Below are 18,936 nucleotides of genomic sequence, written 5' to 3'. Positions count from 1 at the left end.
GGGTCGATGTCAGCCTCTGTGTGGCATGAGAAACAAACTCCAGTAGCTTCAAGCGATCAAAGCAGCTGTCTCAGAGAGCATCGTGTTTCTGTGATTAGATGCAAGCTTTTTTATTTATTTATTTTGCATAAACCAGGGCATAATGATGGAAAACAGAAAAAAAACATTGAAAAGGAGCAGACCTTCAGCCACAACTCATGCACCTTTTAAACACCCATGTGAATAAGGGTACTTAGGTCTAGATATTCAACGACATGAGGAGATGATTCACTTGCAGTGTTGCTAAGCACACCAGATTACTACTGATTCGTGCTTCCTGTCCTTTATGCCGAAACATCAGATATAATTTGAAAAACGAGTTAAATGAATGAAAATACAGACAAATAAACAATAATCAACCAGAGAGCTGAAACATATAAATTAAGGTCTTTAACCATTTGTGGGTTAGTTGTTTTTTTTATATATATATATATACGGGAGGCACGGTGGCTTAGTGGTTAGCATGTTCGCCTCACACCTCCAGGGTCGGGGGTTCGATTCCCGCCTCCGCCTTGTGTGTGTGGAGTTTGGTTTGCATGTTCTCCCCGTGCCTCGGGGGTTTCCTCCCCCGGTCCAAAGACATGCATGGTAGGTTGATTGGCATCTCTGGAAAATTGTCCGTAGTGTGAGAGTGTGTGAGTGAATGAGAGAGTGTGTGTGTGCCCTGTGATGGGTTGGCACTCCGTCCAGGGTGTATCCTGCCTCGATGCCCGATGACACCTGAGATAGGCACAGGCTCCCCGTGACCCGAGAAGTTCGGATAAGCGGTAGAAAATGAATGAATATATGTATATATATATATATATATATATATATATATATATATATATATATATATATATATATATAATATCTACTATTTGCTGTGATTCAGTGTAAAATATGAAAAGCTGCCTTGTATCTATACTGGAGTTTTCATTAACTTCAAATCTATTAAAGTGCAAAATTTTCCCCAAACATTATTCATTTCAGATCATGGTCATTTTGATGTGTATTACTGACTTAATACGTTTCATAAATGTAAATAATAAAAATAAAAGGCTAATAGTACAACACAATTTTTTCTATTGAATGAATTGAACTGTATGGTACAGCTAATGGTAAAGACAGCTGGTGAAATGTACTGTGTTAGTTGTTGCATACTTCATCTAAAGAAAGCCAGCCATCATAGAGTAACACAAGAGTGTGCCTCAGCAGCCCCGGTGTACTGTAAGTGCTGCGGACTGATAATAACATTACTCTAGTGGAACTTAAGCTGGATCTTACTCGAAACACGGCTAATTAAATGCATGGCCAATTTGCGGTTTAGTTGTCCAACATGCATCAAGAGGATCTTTATGTAGACAAAAAATTGTACTGAAGCTAAAACCTTAGAAAAGGGCAGGTATACTGGCTGAACTGGGAAAAGCAGAAGCACAAGGTTGAAATAAATGCCTCTGGTAAAGAAAGTGATGATCTCACTAGTGGAAAGTATTAAAGATAAAGGCTGATCAGTTAGCCATTAACCTGAATATTATGATCTGACAGAACAGTTGGTAAAATGTACCTTGCATAAGTATTATGTCTATTTTAAAGCCTAAGACAATCTGGAAATGTTGAAGTGGGTCGAATACTTACACTACAGGGAAGCAAAGAGAAACAAAGCAGTGAAGTGCAGTGGACCATTGGGATTGTTGACACACATGATCACACATGAGAAGTTTGCTGATGTAAATGCCAGTGCTGGAAGTCTTGTAAAGACCCACTGAGTCACCAGCAGCTAATGCATTGAAGACCTTTGGAAGACAGGGTCAAGAGACATCATCAAGTTTGATGTACTGTACCAAAACCAACCCAACCAAGGTAGTAACAACCAAGGAACTAGTTCAGCTAATGCGAAGTTGTATACATACAAAAAATTGATTGTGATATTGTTTTTTTTTTAGACAGGGATGTGACAAATAATGTTTTGGTGCATGATTGGTGGTTATTATTGGATAGGAGATGGCCTGAAAATACCAGGTGCCGTAGCAAGAAAGGATGCTTGCTTAGACTATTTAAATCGGCAACTATTCGAAGCAGCAATTGCTTATGGCCATGTCACTCTGAGTATGCCTGATCTCATCTGATCTGATCTCGGAAGATAAGCAGACTCGGCCCTCATTAGTATCTGGATGGGAATCGCTAGGGAATACCAGGTGCTGTAAGATTGTCAGTTAGGCTTTTATTTGTTTTTGTGTTTGAATTCTGTCATGAAAACATCCAATTATGGGCAGCTGGATGAATTTCTGCTCTGGATGACACCATAGAGCCTCAAACTGGCTATGCAACCAGCGTGTTTATAACCCCTACTTCACCTCTACCTGATGCTATTGTTACTGGCAGACCTTCTGTTTCCACTGCACAACAGATTGGACCTGTGGTACCAGATGAATAGGTCACTGCGGTACAGCAGTCCGTACACCATGAAATTCTGGCTTTGTCTAATAGGAGTGATCCCAGCAAACTGCCACGTATGCGAGGGGTGAGTGAATGTTTTCCATCTGCCGGTACGCAGGTTATTAGGAACTTTTCTCATTATGTGTGAAATACTGTGCTTTCATCATTCACTGTTCTGGTTTTTATTTGCAAAGTTGGATAGAAGCATCTCTTTTCTGGATCTATACAGTAAGTGTATGTGGCAGCATTGTCTGTACACCGTTGACAGACTGCTGCTTTGAGACTAGTAGAGCATTAATTAGTAGAAACTTTTTCTAAAAGTAGAGTGTCTTCTATGATCCCACAGAGGATCTTCATTCTAAAGTTTCTGTACAAGTTTCCATATTTACCAATAGAAGATGCAGGTATAAAATGTCCTTTGACGAACAAAGCTTTTTTTTGATGGCTATCACCATGGCTTACACTGGGGATTGGACATCGACTCAGTCAGACTATATCTGAATCCAGCATCTTTGCTAAATATGTTGGTGATCTGCTAATTTTGTCATTATCCTATCTGTTGTTTGAAAATGTACGAGTCTCAAACAATACAAGTCAGAGTCAGGTGACCTGGGTCACTCGAATTGATAGGGTGCCCAACGATCCTGGTGAACGGCAGCCATTCGCTCACTTGCAGAACCAAGGTTATCTATGAAACCTTTCATTATCACGGAGAGATGGATAACAACCGTAGCTTGTTGACTTAGAGCTTGCTTGTTAGTTCTGCTGCATCTTGATCTTGATCATTTTATTTAGTCACAGACCGTTTAAAAGATCTAAATACCTATAAAAAGGCTGCACACTGAAATTACTGAAGAATCTCCCGTATGTGGCTGTGCAGTAGATGAGGCGTCGAAAACATTTTCCACGTCATTTCGGTTGACGTAGCCTAATAAGGCGAAAGGTTGAAGTTGTTCCTGAGATGCTCAAAGTTCATGACATTTATAACATGGCCTGTTTGTTTCTCGGTATTTACTTTGAAGGTTAAACTGGCCTGTAGAGGTAATTACATTGTTGCCTCCCAGATGATCATATCAAATCGATGGAAGACCTTTTATGAGGACTGAGAGAGATCCAAGGCTCAGTCTGCAGCACTGCTAATTAATATCAGCGTCGATTCTTCAGGTTCTGAAGCATTACAGAAACTTAACAGCATCTCATGAGTCTAATAGTGATCTATTAGAGGAATGGTTTAAGCAGAGAGGATGGTTTATGCAAGGCCGGTCTTCTGTACAAAGACTGGCATAGCTAGAGACTAAATTGGATGGTCCTTTGGGATTCTATTACTAACTTAGAAAGGAAAAAAAAAAAACAAACAGCTCTTAGGATTTTGCCAGTTATTCCACAAGGGTGTGACAGGGGTATCGGTCTTCTTTGAAGATCACATCTGTTATCAGATGCAAAACATCTGCTGATGACATGCGGTTTCAGATATCTGCTGAGAGAAAAAGTTACCTACACATTTAAAAAAAAGAAGACATAATTCCACACAAGAAAGTCAAACATGATCACGGTGTGCTGTTTCCCATCGTCAGAATAATAAAACCACGAATCAATCAGCTTCTCTGGTAAGAACAGCCTTAAAGGTAATTTTGTTGAAGCTGTGTTTAATTTGTTTTCCATTTCACAATTTTTAATAACACACTGCAGTCCTATGCTGTATGGGCTTCAGTTTCATAACGAGATGAAGTATTTTAAATAGTAACAGGAGGACAGTGAACAGACACAGTGCTGTGCATTACAAGTACTTAGAAACCGAATGACAGCTTCTCGGTTATTCTCTTGATTTAATGAGCAAGTGTCAATCCTAAATGTAGTAAAGGATTTCAAGTGGATGGCACGGTGTCCTGAGCTACAGTATAGAATAGCTATGGATTTTGCCTGTGTAGAATCATTCAGTAAGCTTATAAGCTAGTTTTTACAGTATATCTTAAGAGCATTTGGTCTTCGTTTGTTTAAGGTGTCCTTTGAGGTTTTCTGTTTTCATTCGCTCCTTCTGTCAGTGGTCTTATCTGGCTGACAGATCTGATCCGATGACTCATTCATCGTTTAAGAAATGATACCATGTCAGTCCCATCTGAAGTCATGTCCTACCATTTCATAAAATTTCACATTGAAAGGTCTATAAAAGTCATGCAACTGCTCGATGACCTCCTGGTCGATTTGCACATGTGTCCTGCCCTTGGACTTGCCAAGGCACCGAGGAGTGCTGCTGCTCTCAGGCTTCTTTAAACATGGGAAGCCTTTTGTTCGGTTAAAATAGAAGTGTTTGTCTGTGATGATGCGTTTCAGTCCCAGGAAATCCTGCACGCGGCCCAGTTCGCCGGCCGGGTCTGTGATGAGCCGTTCACCGCTTACAAAGTGGATCTGGGAGAGTCGGAAGTACTGCAGCCAGTTCTCGAGGTGCAGGATGTACATGCCTATGCGGATGGCATTCCACGAAGTGTCCACCAAACCCTGGCTTCTGTTCTTGAAGGCGAGCTCCTCAAAGCTGGGGATGTCTGGTTTTTTGGACAGTGTCTGAGTGTAGTCAGAGATGGCTCGTGTCACTGGATTTCGCACCACCACGATGAGCTTGGTGTCTTGGGACATTGTGGCTATGCGGCGTGGAGCCTCGTGTGTCACAAAGTAGCTGGGCGTTTTCTCCATGGTGATTTGGCTGTCCAGTGTCCGTGGCATTAGGCCTCTAGGGGGGAAAAGAAAGAAATGTCACTGGTGAAAGACCTGGCTGTTCCTGGTTATAACTGGTATTTCTATCTTTGTATATTTTAGGTATGTAGGATATGTGACAAAATGAATTAATAAAGAAATAAATAATATAATAATAACTGATAAAACTGCACTTTATTCATAAACTCACACGTTATTCATATCATATTCATATACATATCATAAGTCAGTGGATCGAATTAATATGCTGTATTTTTTTTTTTTTTATTTTAAGTTTATTATTTTTTTCTCTGCTCTGTACAAATCCATTTTTTGACTCTATTTTAATTTTGACTCTATTTTAATTTTGACTCTATTTTTTATGAAGTCATAAAAAAAAAACATTTACCTACTATGACTAATACAATTTGATTTTAACCATTAAAATGACACATCCATGCACTTTTTCATATTCTATGCTTCTTTACATCCTATTTTACACTAAGCAGTAGAATATACAGTTAAAACACAGAGCCAAACGATCGTTAGCTCAGAACGAGATGTCTGCTTTGGTTGCTTATCTGAAAAAAAAAATCAATTTCAGCCACTCAAAATGGAAAGAAAGCAGAAAATCCAGCAAGATCCTCTAAAAGTCCGAGTCTCGTGTTTCACGAAGCTAAAGAACGATGCACTATGCAGAATATGTAATTATTCTAGCCAATTTTCCTGATGATGAAGTAAAAATAACACTGGCCTTTGGGCTTTATTTATAGAAGAGAAAAAAAAAAATCAAGAGGATAAAAGAAAACAGCCAGTGCACATATAGGTGCAAGACTCCGTGAAAAATTGAGATTCTGTTACAGTCACAAAATCAGTGCACACACCCAAACACACACACAGAAGCTTTTAATACTTTCAGCCAATATTTCCAGTCCCTTATCTCCCCAGTGTGTTTGATGCTGAAGGGCATGGGGAAATTATCAAATCTCAGCCACATCCTGCACTCTTAGTCATAAATCACCATCACCTGCATTACAGATGCACAATACCGAGAGAGGCTTTGGGAAATCTAGGACACTTGAAATAGGTCATTATTATCACAAAGTTTTCCAGTAGAAAACCATCAAATCCTTTAAACTTCAAAGTTGTAGAAACATGAACTGGTGAACTACAGAAAGGGAGAATTGTTTTATTCTTCTTTTTTATTTTTTTTTTAAAACAGTATAATATTCAGGCCTGTGCCATACAGCTTTTCTGTATTGGTATTAATCTGAAAATTGAGGTATATTTTTATCCCCTGCTCAACTTTTCTCTGTTTCACTCACAATTCACTAAAAAAAGGATAACATTGTTTTCAACAATATTGATTTTAGATATGTCTCAAAAAAGGTTTTCTACACTGCTCTTAACACCAGTTTTTTTGCGGCTCTAAACCCCGCCCTTAACCCCGGGTTATGGTGGCTATAAACCCCCGTAATCATGGTTATACTGTCTCTAAACCCCACCCTTAATCACGGGTTATACTGTCTCTAAACCCCACCCTTTACCCCGGGTTATGGTGGCTATAAACCCCCCATAATCACAGTTATACTGTCTCTAAACCCCGCCCTTAACCCCGGGTTATGGTGGCTATAAACCCCCCATAATCACAGTTATACTGTCTCTAAACCCCGCCCTTAACCCCGGGTTATGGTGGCTATAAACCCCCCATAATCACAGTTATACTGTCTCTAAACCCCGCCCTTAACCCCGGGTTATGGTGGCTATAAACCCCCCATAATCACAGTTATACTGTCTCTAAACCCCGCCCTTAACCCCGGGTTATGGTGGCTATAAACCCCCCATAATCACAGTTATACTGTCTCTAAACCCCGCCCTTAACCCCGGGTTATGGTGGCTATAAACCCCCCATAATCACAGTTATACTGTCTCTAAACCCCACCCTTAACCCCGGGTTATGGTGGCTATAAACCCCCCATAATCACGGTTATACTGTCTCTAAACCCCACCCTTAATCACAGGTTATACTGTCTCTAAACCCCACCCTTTACCCCAGGTTATGGTGGCCCTAAACCCCACCCTTTACCCCAGGTTATGGTGGCTCTAAACCCCACCCTTTACCCCAGGTTATGGTGGCTCTAAACCCCATCCTTTACCCCAGGTTATGGTGGCTCTAAACCCCACCCTTTACCCCAGGTTATGGTGGCTCTAAACCCCACCCTTTACCCCAGTTTATGGTGGCTATAAACCCACCATAATCACAGTTATACTGTCTCTAAACCCCGCCCTTAACCCCGGGTTATGGTGGCTCTAAACCCCACACTTTACCCCAGGTTATGGTGGCTCTAAACCCCACCCTTTACCCCAGTTTATGGTGGCTCTAAACCCCACCCTTTACCCCAGGTTATGGTGGCTCTAAACCCCACCCTTTACCCCAGTTTATGGTGGCTATAAACCCCCCATAATCACAGTTATACTGTCTCTAAACCCCGCCCTTAACCCCGGGTTATGGTGGCTATAAACCCCCCCATAATCACAGTTATACTGTCTCTAAACCCCGCCCTTAACCCCGGGTTATGGTGGCTCTAAACCCCACACTTTACCCCAGGTTATGGTGGCTCTAAACCCCACCCTTTACCCCAGTTTATGGTGGCTCTAAACCCCACCCTTTACCCCAGGTTATGGTGGCTCTAAACCCCACCCTTTACCCCAGTTTATGGTGGCTATAAACCCCCCATAATCACAGTTATACTGTCTCTAAACCCCGCCCTTAACCCCGGGTTATGGTGGCTATAAACCCCCCCATAATCACAGTTATACTGTCTCTAAACCCCGCCCTTAACCCCGGGTTATGGTGGCTATAAACCCCCCCATAATCACGGTTATACTGTCTCTAAACCCCACCCTTAATCACAGGTTATGGTGGCTATAAACCCCACCCTTTACCCCAAGTTATGGTGGCTCTAAACCCCACCCTTTACCCCAGGTTATACTGTCTCTAAACCCCACCCTTTACCCCAAGTTATGGTGGCTCTAAACCCCACCCTTTACCCCAGTTTATGGTGGCTCTAAACCCCACCCTTTACCCCAGTTTATGGTGGCTCTAAACCCCACCCTTTACCCCAGTTTATGGTGGCTCTAAACCCCACCCTTTACCCCAGGTTATGGTGGCTCTAAACCCCACCCTTTACCCCAGGTTATAGTGGCTCTAAACCCCACCCTTTACCCCAGGTTATGGTGGCTCTAAACCCGAAATGTCTGGTCGACTACACAACAAACTTCAAAATAACAATAAAAAAATGAGAAAGAAAACTACATTAGGATATTTTTCATAACACTGAAATACTAAAACAGAGCAGTGTGTAAGATCTTTTATTAAAACATGTAAAAAAAAAAAAAGAAAGAATCTAACACTGGTGTAAGAGCTGTCCCAGATGGCACACTCAAGACTTCGTGGACCTGGTTTGTTCATGCCCAGGACACCGCAGGATGTCCCGTTTCTCATTTACGGACCCTAAAGGATTCTCACACGCACCCTCTGAGACGCCTGAATCAAAGCAGACTCACAGCGGTCTCTTACCCTGAACCCATTGTGATTGCTAGGGAGCACCAATCACTCTGAAAGGGTTTGTTAAGAGAAAGGAGCGCTGCCATGTTCCTCAGGAGAACAGGCTCCTCAAATAAATACTGTCTACAGTTCATATGTTTCTTCATTAAGGATTACAAATGACAAAAACAAACCAACAAAGATCATTGATTAAAACTGAGGATGTACTAAACGAATGTTGATAATTAGCTGCTCAATGAGTTTCATCTACCTAAACCTAATAAGCTACTGGGTTTTCATTAGTACATTACAATTTTCAAATAATTTAAAATGATCACAAATGGGTGTCAAAAAAAAGGTGCAGACCCAAATGCAGGGATAGAAGACAGACAGGGGTTTTAATATTAAAATCACAGAACCACAGGGTGGCTTGTCCCCTTCAGGTTGGCGAAGAGCTCCTGCCTCAAGTGGAAGAGTTTAAGTATCTTGGGGTCTCGTTCACGAGTGAGGGAAGGATGGAGCGGGAGATCGACAGGCGGATCGGTGTATCTTCTGCAGTGATGCGGTCGATATACCGGTCTGTTGTGGTGAAGACAGAGCTGAGCCACAAGGCGAAGCTCTCTATTTACCGGTCGATCTACGTTCCTACCCTCACCTATTGTCATGAGCTTTGGGTCATGACCGAAAGGACAAGATCCCGGATACAGGCGACCGAAATGAGTTTCCTCCGCGGGTTGGCTGGGCGCTCCCTTAGAGATAGGGTGAGGAGCTCGGTCACTCGGGAGGAGCTCAGAGTAGAGCCTCTGCTCCTCCACATCCAGAGGAGTCAGTTAAGGTGGCTCGGGCATCTGTTTCGGATGCCTCCTGGACGCCTCCCTGGGGAGGTGTTCCGGGCATGTCCAACCGGGAGGAGGCCCAGGGGAAGACCTAGGACACGCTGGAGGGACTATGTCTCTCGGCTGGCCTGGGAACGCCTGGGTATTCCCCTGGAAGAGCTGGAGGAAGTGTCTGGGGAGAGGGAAGTCTGGGCATCCCTGCTTAGTCTGCTGCCCCCGCGACCTGGCCCCGGATAAAGCGGTAGAAGATGTATGGATGGATGGATGGATCACAGAACCAACAGACACAGGAACACTCTAGCGGAAAAACTGAGCTACTAAAATACAAAACAAAATACAAGGAAATGAAAACCATACAACCAGAACACCAGGTAGCAAACAACAAAGATTCAGTAAACACACTCAAATCAACAGGTATAAATGGGGAGGGCAATTAGCAAGACATAAGGAAAAGGTGTGCAGAGGAAAGAACGGGATAATGATCTGGTGGTGAAAACACACATGATAACACACAAACATACACAAAAGCACAAGACAGGAAACAACGCATTGTCCAAGTCATCATGACAATGGAAATCATAATTTCAGGGTCACAAAATTTAACGCAAACTCCATGATATCTCAAGAGCTTTCAAATTTTCTACATGGACGCAGTTTTCCTGCAGATTTGGGTGGAGATGCAGATTGTAGACCCAACTCACATTCAGCTACAACCCTCTTCTGATTAGAGCGCTCATAGAAAGTCATGACATGTGTCCTCACTGCTAGGAGTTTAAACAAAGAATCTTGAGCTTCTGGTTTTTAACAATTCAAGAAGTTTTCGATATCCATACAAATCACTGCAGCAGAGCGTCATACAGTAGCTACATTTTCCAAGCAGATATCCTGGACAGTGTTGGGTTAGAGTGTAGTCGAGTGAGCGGAGAAGTGCTACTTATAATTTCAGCTGAGCTAAATATAAAAAAAAATCATAGAATTGTTGGTAAGACACTTTACTCCAGTTCGCTGATACGTCGTCTCCTGAGTAAAATTTATGTTTGGGCTAAAGGAAAATCTCTAACATAACACGACCGATACGCTACGCTTCAAATCATACACTTGCCATGAGCTACTGTAATTGTCTATACAAATTCATCTAACAAAAAAAATGTAATTTACAATGAAAATAAAATAAAATGGAAATAAAATATACAATGAGAATATAAAGTAATATTATTCTGTCCAGTGGAAGCTGATCGATGAATCGAACGAGCGGCGAACACAGTGAAACTGCACCTGACAAACGTGGAATCAATCTATTTCATAGTAAGAAGGTGAAAGAGACCGAAACAAAACACGTCCATAAATTCTGGATTTCTTTCGGAAAACAAATACAATAGATTTTACATTTAAGTCGTACACCTTTATCCAGAGCGACTTACATTTATCTCATTTATACAGCTGAGCAATTGAGGGATAAGGACCTTGCCCTGGGATTCAAACTCAAGACCTTTCAATCAGTAGTCCAACACCTTAATCACTTCCCACATAATAGAGTCCCACAATAGAGTTACTTCCATCTACACCTTTATTTAACAGTCGGTTATTCTTAGCTTGGATTTCCGCTAACTTGCATCCAAACTGGTCCCCAAATACCACGGACTGAAATGTGTCCTTGTGTCAGTGGAGGGTGTTGAGTCATTAACCCGCTGAGAGTGCAGGACATTTCTATTTTTTCTATTTCCGTGTTATTATGACTGGTAACATTGCTACAGAAATCCTTGCTACTAAAATAGTCTAAACGCAAACTTTCGAGCTATCACTAGATTGATGATCGTTACTGCACGAAATATTGTTTGAACGTTCAGTATTCACATACAGTATGTACGCCGGTCGGTCGGCGCGGTTTCTGTTAGTTTATTGCCTTTTGTGTATTGCATTTTTTGTACTTTTTATATTGTCTTTTAACTTTATGTCTGCACTGTTTTTGTCCTGCAATGTCTTTTGTCCTGCACTGTCTTGTTTGTCTTGTCCTGCACTGTTTGCACCAGGTTGCACACCAACAACTAAAAGTGTAGCGACACAAAAATCACAATACGCAAACGTGGTGTCTCACCGATATAATAAAGTGAATATAAGAAATGTAGATTAGGTTTTCCTTATTAAACAATTTAACCATTCAGCATGATACAAGTACAACACTGATAGAGTTTGTGTGCTGCAAAGTAAATGCTGTGTGTTTGATGTACAACAGAATAAACCACAGATACGTTTTAGCTAACATTAGCTCTCTAGTTACTCTCTGAACGGTGAAGCTTTTTATTTCCGGTCCTGACGTTAGCTAATTGTGCTGTCAAAGTCACGTAGCTCTTTGTAGAGATTGAGTCCTGTGTCTCTGTCATCGAGAAATGTCTCATATCTGCAGCTATGAACTTCGCAAAATTGTGCTGGATTAAATTAATGATGAAAGGCTGTCATACAGCAGAGAGAGAGGCTGCCCTGCATGTGTGTGTGTGTGTGTGTGTGTGTGTGTGTGTGTGTGTGTGTGTGTGTGTGTGTGTGTGTGTTGAGTTGTGTTTTCCAGATTTTAGTCCCAGACACAGAAGGATGATGTCAGACATGTTTAAGGTGTAATGCTGCCTTCAAGTCCTGTCATAATTACGAAATGAGTGTAGGGCACCTAAAGAGAAGCTCGTATTTGTCCACGAAAGCCGACTTTTCTGAGTCAGAGGGGTCGATAACAAGAAATCTACAGCTGACAGGCAGATTTAAAGTGTCAATATTACATGGCATGTGAGTAAACATTAGTATAGATTACCAGTGTATAAACCTTTTTGTTGTTGATGAAACCTTTTTTTTTACGCCGTCTATTTTTTCCGACAAAAAAAACATGAACACAGACCATTTACACACAATCTTCTTTGGAGAAAACCAATACTCACCATTATAACTTACTAATAAGCCACAAAGCCCCCTTTTTACATCATACTGTCAGACCAGACCCATTCATGTCTAATATCCAGAACACACCACGGCCTACAAACACGGTCACCCCTGAACTACACACCCCAGTCACACACACACATATATTGAACACACATTTACTGAAGTATCTCTCAGTTTGTCCTGTTTATCTGTTCTTACCAGCCTGTAATTTTTTTTTGTCATGCTAGCTACCTAGCTACCCAATATTAACTCAGTCCCTCCTCTTTTGCTACCTAGTCTCCTCTTAAAATACTTAAAAATACTCTTTTACAATCACAACTTTTCCCATCTGAATAAACCTGATTGATGCAGGCGAGAATGAATGAATAATCGATATATTCGAAAATTAAATTAACAGTTTATATACAGTGACCTCACCATAAATATGATTAGGAATAAAACCCAGCCCCATCAGAATGGTCCAGTAAATTTACATTACTTAGCAGACACCTTCATACAGAGCTACTTACATTTTATCGCGTTTTTATACATCTGAGCAATTGAGGGCTAAGGGCCTTACTCAGGGGCCCAGCAGTGACAGCTTGGTGGACATAGGACTCGAACTCACAACCTTCCTATTGGTAGCCCAACACCTTAATGACTAGGCTACCACATCCCAGTCGAAAAGACATGTGGCTTAACGGGTCCAAAATTAAAGCTCACACCTTCTGAATACTGATAGAAAAAAAATGACATGAGCTGAATATGATAAGGCATGAGAAAGAGTCACGTGTAAGGTGGACATTTTTACTTCCTCCTTGCTGCTATCAGGAGCTGTTGCTGTATTTCCACCAGCTCACCTGTAGCCTCTCCTGATTCAAGCTACTTTTCAGAAGGTCTTCGGTCTTGATTAAGTTGAAATCGTTGTCCCAATTTGTTATGTAATATAAGTGGAATTTAATGATGAATAGCCTACTTTTCTATGCGGCCTGTTTAATGTATTGTCCGATACAGATATATCGAACTCAGATCCTGGTCTTGAACAAACTTTGAAAAAAAAAAAAAAGACCACAAAAAGATGCCATATTACTGCCAGGGGTCACATATTATTCATGCTATTTTGTCATATTTTAACTGGCGTTTCATCTTGTCGATCCGTTTACGATTTATCGAAGTAGATAAGAGCTTGGTCTTGGATGAGTGAAAATATGAGCCTGGGAACGTTGCCAAGATGGCCGCCGAGTGAACAGAAGGACTTTGGTACAAACGGTGTTAGAATTGTTTCTTCCACAAGGAAGAAGTGTTTAATAGCATGTTTCTACCAGACAGCGCTTTTTACTTGCTGAATTGAGGTATATATTTTTATTCCCCTGGAAGCCACTGATATAATATCATATCATTGCCAGGCCTTCCATTGCAGGCTCTGAAGTGTCATTTACACATGTTAAGATAAGTTTTATTGCTATAGGTCAGTGTATGCTAAGGGATATTTCTACCATTAGCGAAAATAATATAGATTAGTATTATACTGACTGCCTCATGGCAATGAAAGTCTATGTTAAAGAATAAGTTCAAGCATCCATCAGTTGTGAGTCATTCCCAGTTTTTAATAGGCTTTCCTTGGATGGGAATACTATAATTTACCTCCACGGTCCACAGAAATATCGATCCGTTTAGCTTGATTTATGAACAGTGTTCTGCTGGCCAGGTTGTCTCAGTTAGCCTTACCAGCTCAAGGCCAGAGGCAACAATTAATCTTGTAGACAATGGAGCAGTAGCTCTTCCCCAAACAGCTTAACGGCATCTTTAAATACATGCCACTAATCATAACTTTATGTTGATAGAAAACACAATAAAGTAGCACAATCACTCCGGTCTGTTCGGCTCTGAGTACGTCGTAATTGTAAGTTTGAATGATAGTTTTATTTCTCGACAGCAGCTCCTATAGCTCAAAACTCATATCGGTCATGTTGTTTGTAATAAATCTTAATGAACTGATTGTGTTGAAAGAGATAAATCCTCATTATAGTCACATTGCCAGATAGCACACAAACCCTACTAGGTAATATTCATATATATCTTAATCATGCATTTTGTGGGAAAGTCCATTAGCTAAAGGGTGGATTTGATGGTCTCTGATATATATATATATATATATATATATATATATATATATATATATATATATATATATATATATATATACGTATATATATATATATACGTATATATATATATATATTTAGATACGTGCCTCCATCTCTGAATGAAAGACCCACCTGCCTGCTCATGTGGACCTGCTCTCGAACAGAAAGTTAGAAAATATCTTGATAATATAATAGATATCATAATTAAAGTAAATTATATTTTTTTGTCATGTACAAAAAAATGAAACCATGATAAATCATATCAGAACTCCAAAATGGGTAAATACAAAAAATAGGTAAATACAATTAATTAAAAATTCTTAAACTAATACTATATTAAAGCATATTGACTGTACAGCCAATTACAGGTAACTAGATCATTCAAAAACACTGATCATCTTTCAGTCAAGCGGTTTCCTTGTTGATTTGTAACGGTGGTTTAGTGGTTATCCCGTTTACATGTTCTTCTTGTGCTTCAGGAAGTTCCTCCTGGTTCTGCAGTCCAAAGACACATTCTGTAAGCTGACTAGCGTCTCTAAATTGCACTTAGTGTTTTCCATGCCTTGTACCCAGAGTCCCCTGGGATAGACTCCAAGTTCCCTCCAACCCCATAATAAGAAAATGGATAAATGTGTGGAAGGATGGATGGCTGTTATAACAAAGTACTATGTATAATGCTGATATGTACAGTGTAGCTAGAAAGCTTTTGAATCATCAAGGTAGGATACACCCTGGACGCAGTGCCAACCCATCGCAGGGCACACACACACTCTCATTCACTCACACACTCACACACTCCGGACAATTTCCCAGAGATGCCAAACAACCTACCATGCATGTCTTTGGACCGGGGGAGGAAACCGGAGTACCCGGAGTGATTGTCATCCCGTTGACTGAAATCAGATGGACTCTAATTTAACCTTTAAAATAAATACTAATCCTAGAGGTTGACATACTTTTGTCTTTTACAGATAAATAATAAAATATAAAAATTCTGTTCAGTAACTGAACTATTATACAGTAAGATTTATACACCCACTTCATACTACTCCTGCTACATGGTGAGTTTATTTGGTGTTTTTTAAAGACAGCATGTACAGTACTGACTGGAAGGTTGTGAGTTCAAATCCCAATTCCTTATGCCTTAATTGCTCAATTGTTTAAGATAAGGTTAAAAAAAGATATATATCTAAGTTGGATAAGGGTGTCCTCCCTCACCTGTTCGCATTATTTTTCAGCAGGCAATCAAGAATACAACCGGGTGTGATCCTGAAGGCTAGAGCTATTTTTTTTGCTAACTACTTTGGTGCAGGATCTATTTGGTAATTCAATGCTTTCAGTGTGATATACAGTAGCCACAGCAGAAACTGACAAGTTAACGTCAAGGTGCAAACATACAGGTACAAACATCAACTGATCATGTCACCTAACAGCATGAAAACTGTCTGCAACTTTGACTAATAAGTACAAAAATACATGTAGACTAAGATTTACAGAATATATCTATATCTATATATATCTATATATATAGCCACACTGATACATTACAAGATGTTTAAACATAGAATTGAAACGACATGATGATGACCTTTGTTTCAACTCACAAGTAGTCAAAACATGGATTACATCTACAAAACACTAATTATTTTTGCACTGTCTTCTCTGAATCATCTTTAGACGGAATGATATACGAGTCCTGCGAGTTAATGTTAGACTTAAAACGGCAGTAGACTGGCTATGAATTATCAACGGTTTAATTATCGATGGTTTACTGACCAGTCTAGACAATTAAAACAACCCTAAAGGAACAGTGAAAAGTCCGATGTTGTTAATAAGCTGCTAAGTTTAAAAAGAGAGGATCAATTTTCTATTAAATAGCCTCCAGTTTTCAATTTGTTCACCATCTTAAACAGTCATAGATGCATATAATTGATTACTTTCATTAAAAAGGAGAACTGAGATTTATCATCACCCTGCTGTGTCCTTATCGTTTGTCTCCTTGCTCAAAGACACAGGCTAGCGGAGTAGTCCACCGATATCGATCGCATTTTATCCAAAACTACCAAGACAAACAATTTGAAGAGCCAAACACCGTTTCCTGCACCGACACGTCACTGTTCAACATCGCTAACCTTCTAACGATCAACATCTGTTCCGGTCTCATCCGTGCACATCTGTTTGACTGAATTTGATTGGATTCTAAGAGAAGCAGTAGAATGACTATATCTCTTTTACAGCTCTGATTAAATCCTGGAAAAGACGTTAAAGCGGAGGAAAACAAAATATCACTGGAGTTGAGTGGATTCGAAAAGCAAAACAAACGGTTTGAAAAAAAAAAAAAACATCTATACGGTCTTTATTACAGCTCTCTTCTCTCTTCTAAGAAAGACACCATCGAAGAAAAGAGGACACCATGAAAATAATATTCTGCTCTTTTCACTTCATTCACATCAGAAGAAGTGTTCGGTCATAACTTGATCAAAAAGAAATCGTGTAGTCCAGAAATTGTTAGTAATTAAAAAACTCAATTAGCTCATCACAAAACTACACAAGACACAGCACCCAAACCTTTTTATCTTTATCCTGAAGTTGGTATTTCATTGCAGTGGGATGGATTAAACCTTAATTGAATTCCCACCCTTCTTCAGCAAGTTACAATTACTACAAACCAAGGCTGTCATATCAGAAATTGGCATTCTTCATGATAAATTCCTGCCAAACAATTACTTCTGAGACTACAGGCCACACACTGTATCCCTGCAACCCCCAGAAACGGCGATTCCTGACGGACGCTATCAGTGGATTTCTCTTGATAGAGATTGGCATTTCAATTCATCCAAATGCTTACTCGGTTTATTACTTCAGACCCATCTACCTTCTTAAGGTAATGAGAACTGACACCAGGCCATGGTCTAATATTACATTTGAAACATACAGAGTTGTTAATTGTTTGCCATTTATATGCCCTTGTTTTTAGTTACGATAGATGGCTTTAGGAGAGCTGGACCTCTGTGTTAAGTAGATATTAATAAATGAAATAGATGGCTAATTTATGCAGATGTCCAATTACCAATCATGGATAAAAAGAACAAAATCCTGCAAATACAGATTAAATCATGGGATGTGGTAGATCAGTAGCTAAGGTGTTGGGCTACTGATTGGAAGGTCATGGGTTCGAACCCCAGGTCCACCAAGCTGCCACTGCTGGGCCCTCACTGCTGTTGCTCAGTTGCAAGTCACTCTGGATAAGGGTAAAACGTAAAAGCTAACTAGCTAGCTCGTGTCCTGTATCTTCATAAATTTGTGCTGCTGCAACATGTACAGGTGTTCCTAAAAAATAGGACTGTGACTACATCATAAGTCTATGCGTCCTTCAGTTTATTGTCATAATTTCGTATCTATGTGCCACAACATCTGCTGTCTCACCCCCAGACCGCCAGAGGGAGCTATCACCCGGGTCACACAGATCACTTCTGGGAGCCATCATCCGGCTCTTTGCCCGGGTTCTTACGTTCGTATCGAAGTTTGTACAGTATTTGTGTCTTTTTAATATTCGTGTTCGCTTCGCTTTAGTTCAATACGGTATTTTCGTCAAACGCGCATGTGAGTGGGATGAAAATACCTCAAAATTTCCCAGCTCAAGTTTTCTCAAAATGGCAGGGAAAGAACATGTGATGTACATGTGTGGTCGTAAGTATGTATGATGCGGCTCTTTGCGGTAACACAGTAAAAAATGTGGCTCTTGGTCTCTGACTGGTTGGCCACCCCTGCACTATATGAACTGCCAGCTGGATGAGTCTTTTATGGCAGATAGAATAAATGAGAAAGTAACTGAGACATGTTTCGTTTATTATATTGACATGATTTAGACTAAATTACATTACCGCATCAGGCAAAATGTCATGCACTAATTCTCAAGCCCTTTGTAATCATGCTGACAAGAGAGAACTTGAAACCGTGCAAGGCAGTCGATCCTCGGGACTGCGGTAAGGAAACCTGAGCTGAAAGAACTAGGGCTGTCCCACTAATCTAAAGTTTGAGTGCACAAAGTTCCACTCGCGCTGTCTAGCTTCAGTGGTGAGTGTCGCACAATGAATGGCACACAAAACACACACCTTTTCCAAATCTCTTCCCATTACTCGGGTTTGACAGACTGCTGTTCTTGCATTTTTCATACATACAATGCATATTAAAATCATATTTCTTTGTGATGTGAAAAAATGAAACCAAGATCAATCATGTTAGGGCTCTACCCACCAATAGTGTGATAGAACAAACCAATTCAGGTGAAAAACAAACATGTTTGATGGAAAAGATTATAACCTACCATAAACTGTATAAAATAAACAATATACAA

The 18,936-nt window shown here is 40.3% G+C and overlaps 1 protein-coding gene across 1 annotated transcript in view; it reads right to left on the bottom strand.

Annotated features, from left to right (window-relative positions):
* Positions 1-4,103: 4,103 nt before the first annotated feature.
* hs3st2 (heparan sulfate (glucosamine) 3-O-sulfotransferase 2) overlaps positions 4,104-18,936 on the bottom strand; it is a 32,640-nt gene continuing 17,807 nt past the window's right edge. The window contains exon 2 of the mRNA XM_027176176.2: positions 4,104-5,182. Within this exon, the coding sequence (XP_027031977.2) occupies positions 4,564-5,182 (619 nt within the window). The 3' untranslated portion in view covers positions 4,104-4,563. The remainder of the gene's footprint in view (positions 5,183-18,936) is intronic.

This window comes from Tachysurus fulvidraco, chromosome 24, assembly GCF_022655615.1.
Source record: "Tachysurus fulvidraco isolate hzauxx_2018 chromosome 24, HZAU_PFXX_2.0, whole genome shotgun sequence".
Taxonomy (NCBI): Eukaryota; Metazoa; Chordata; class Actinopteri; order Siluriformes; family Bagridae; genus Tachysurus; species Tachysurus fulvidraco.
This window is presented reverse-complemented; position numbering and strand designations above follow the sequence as displayed.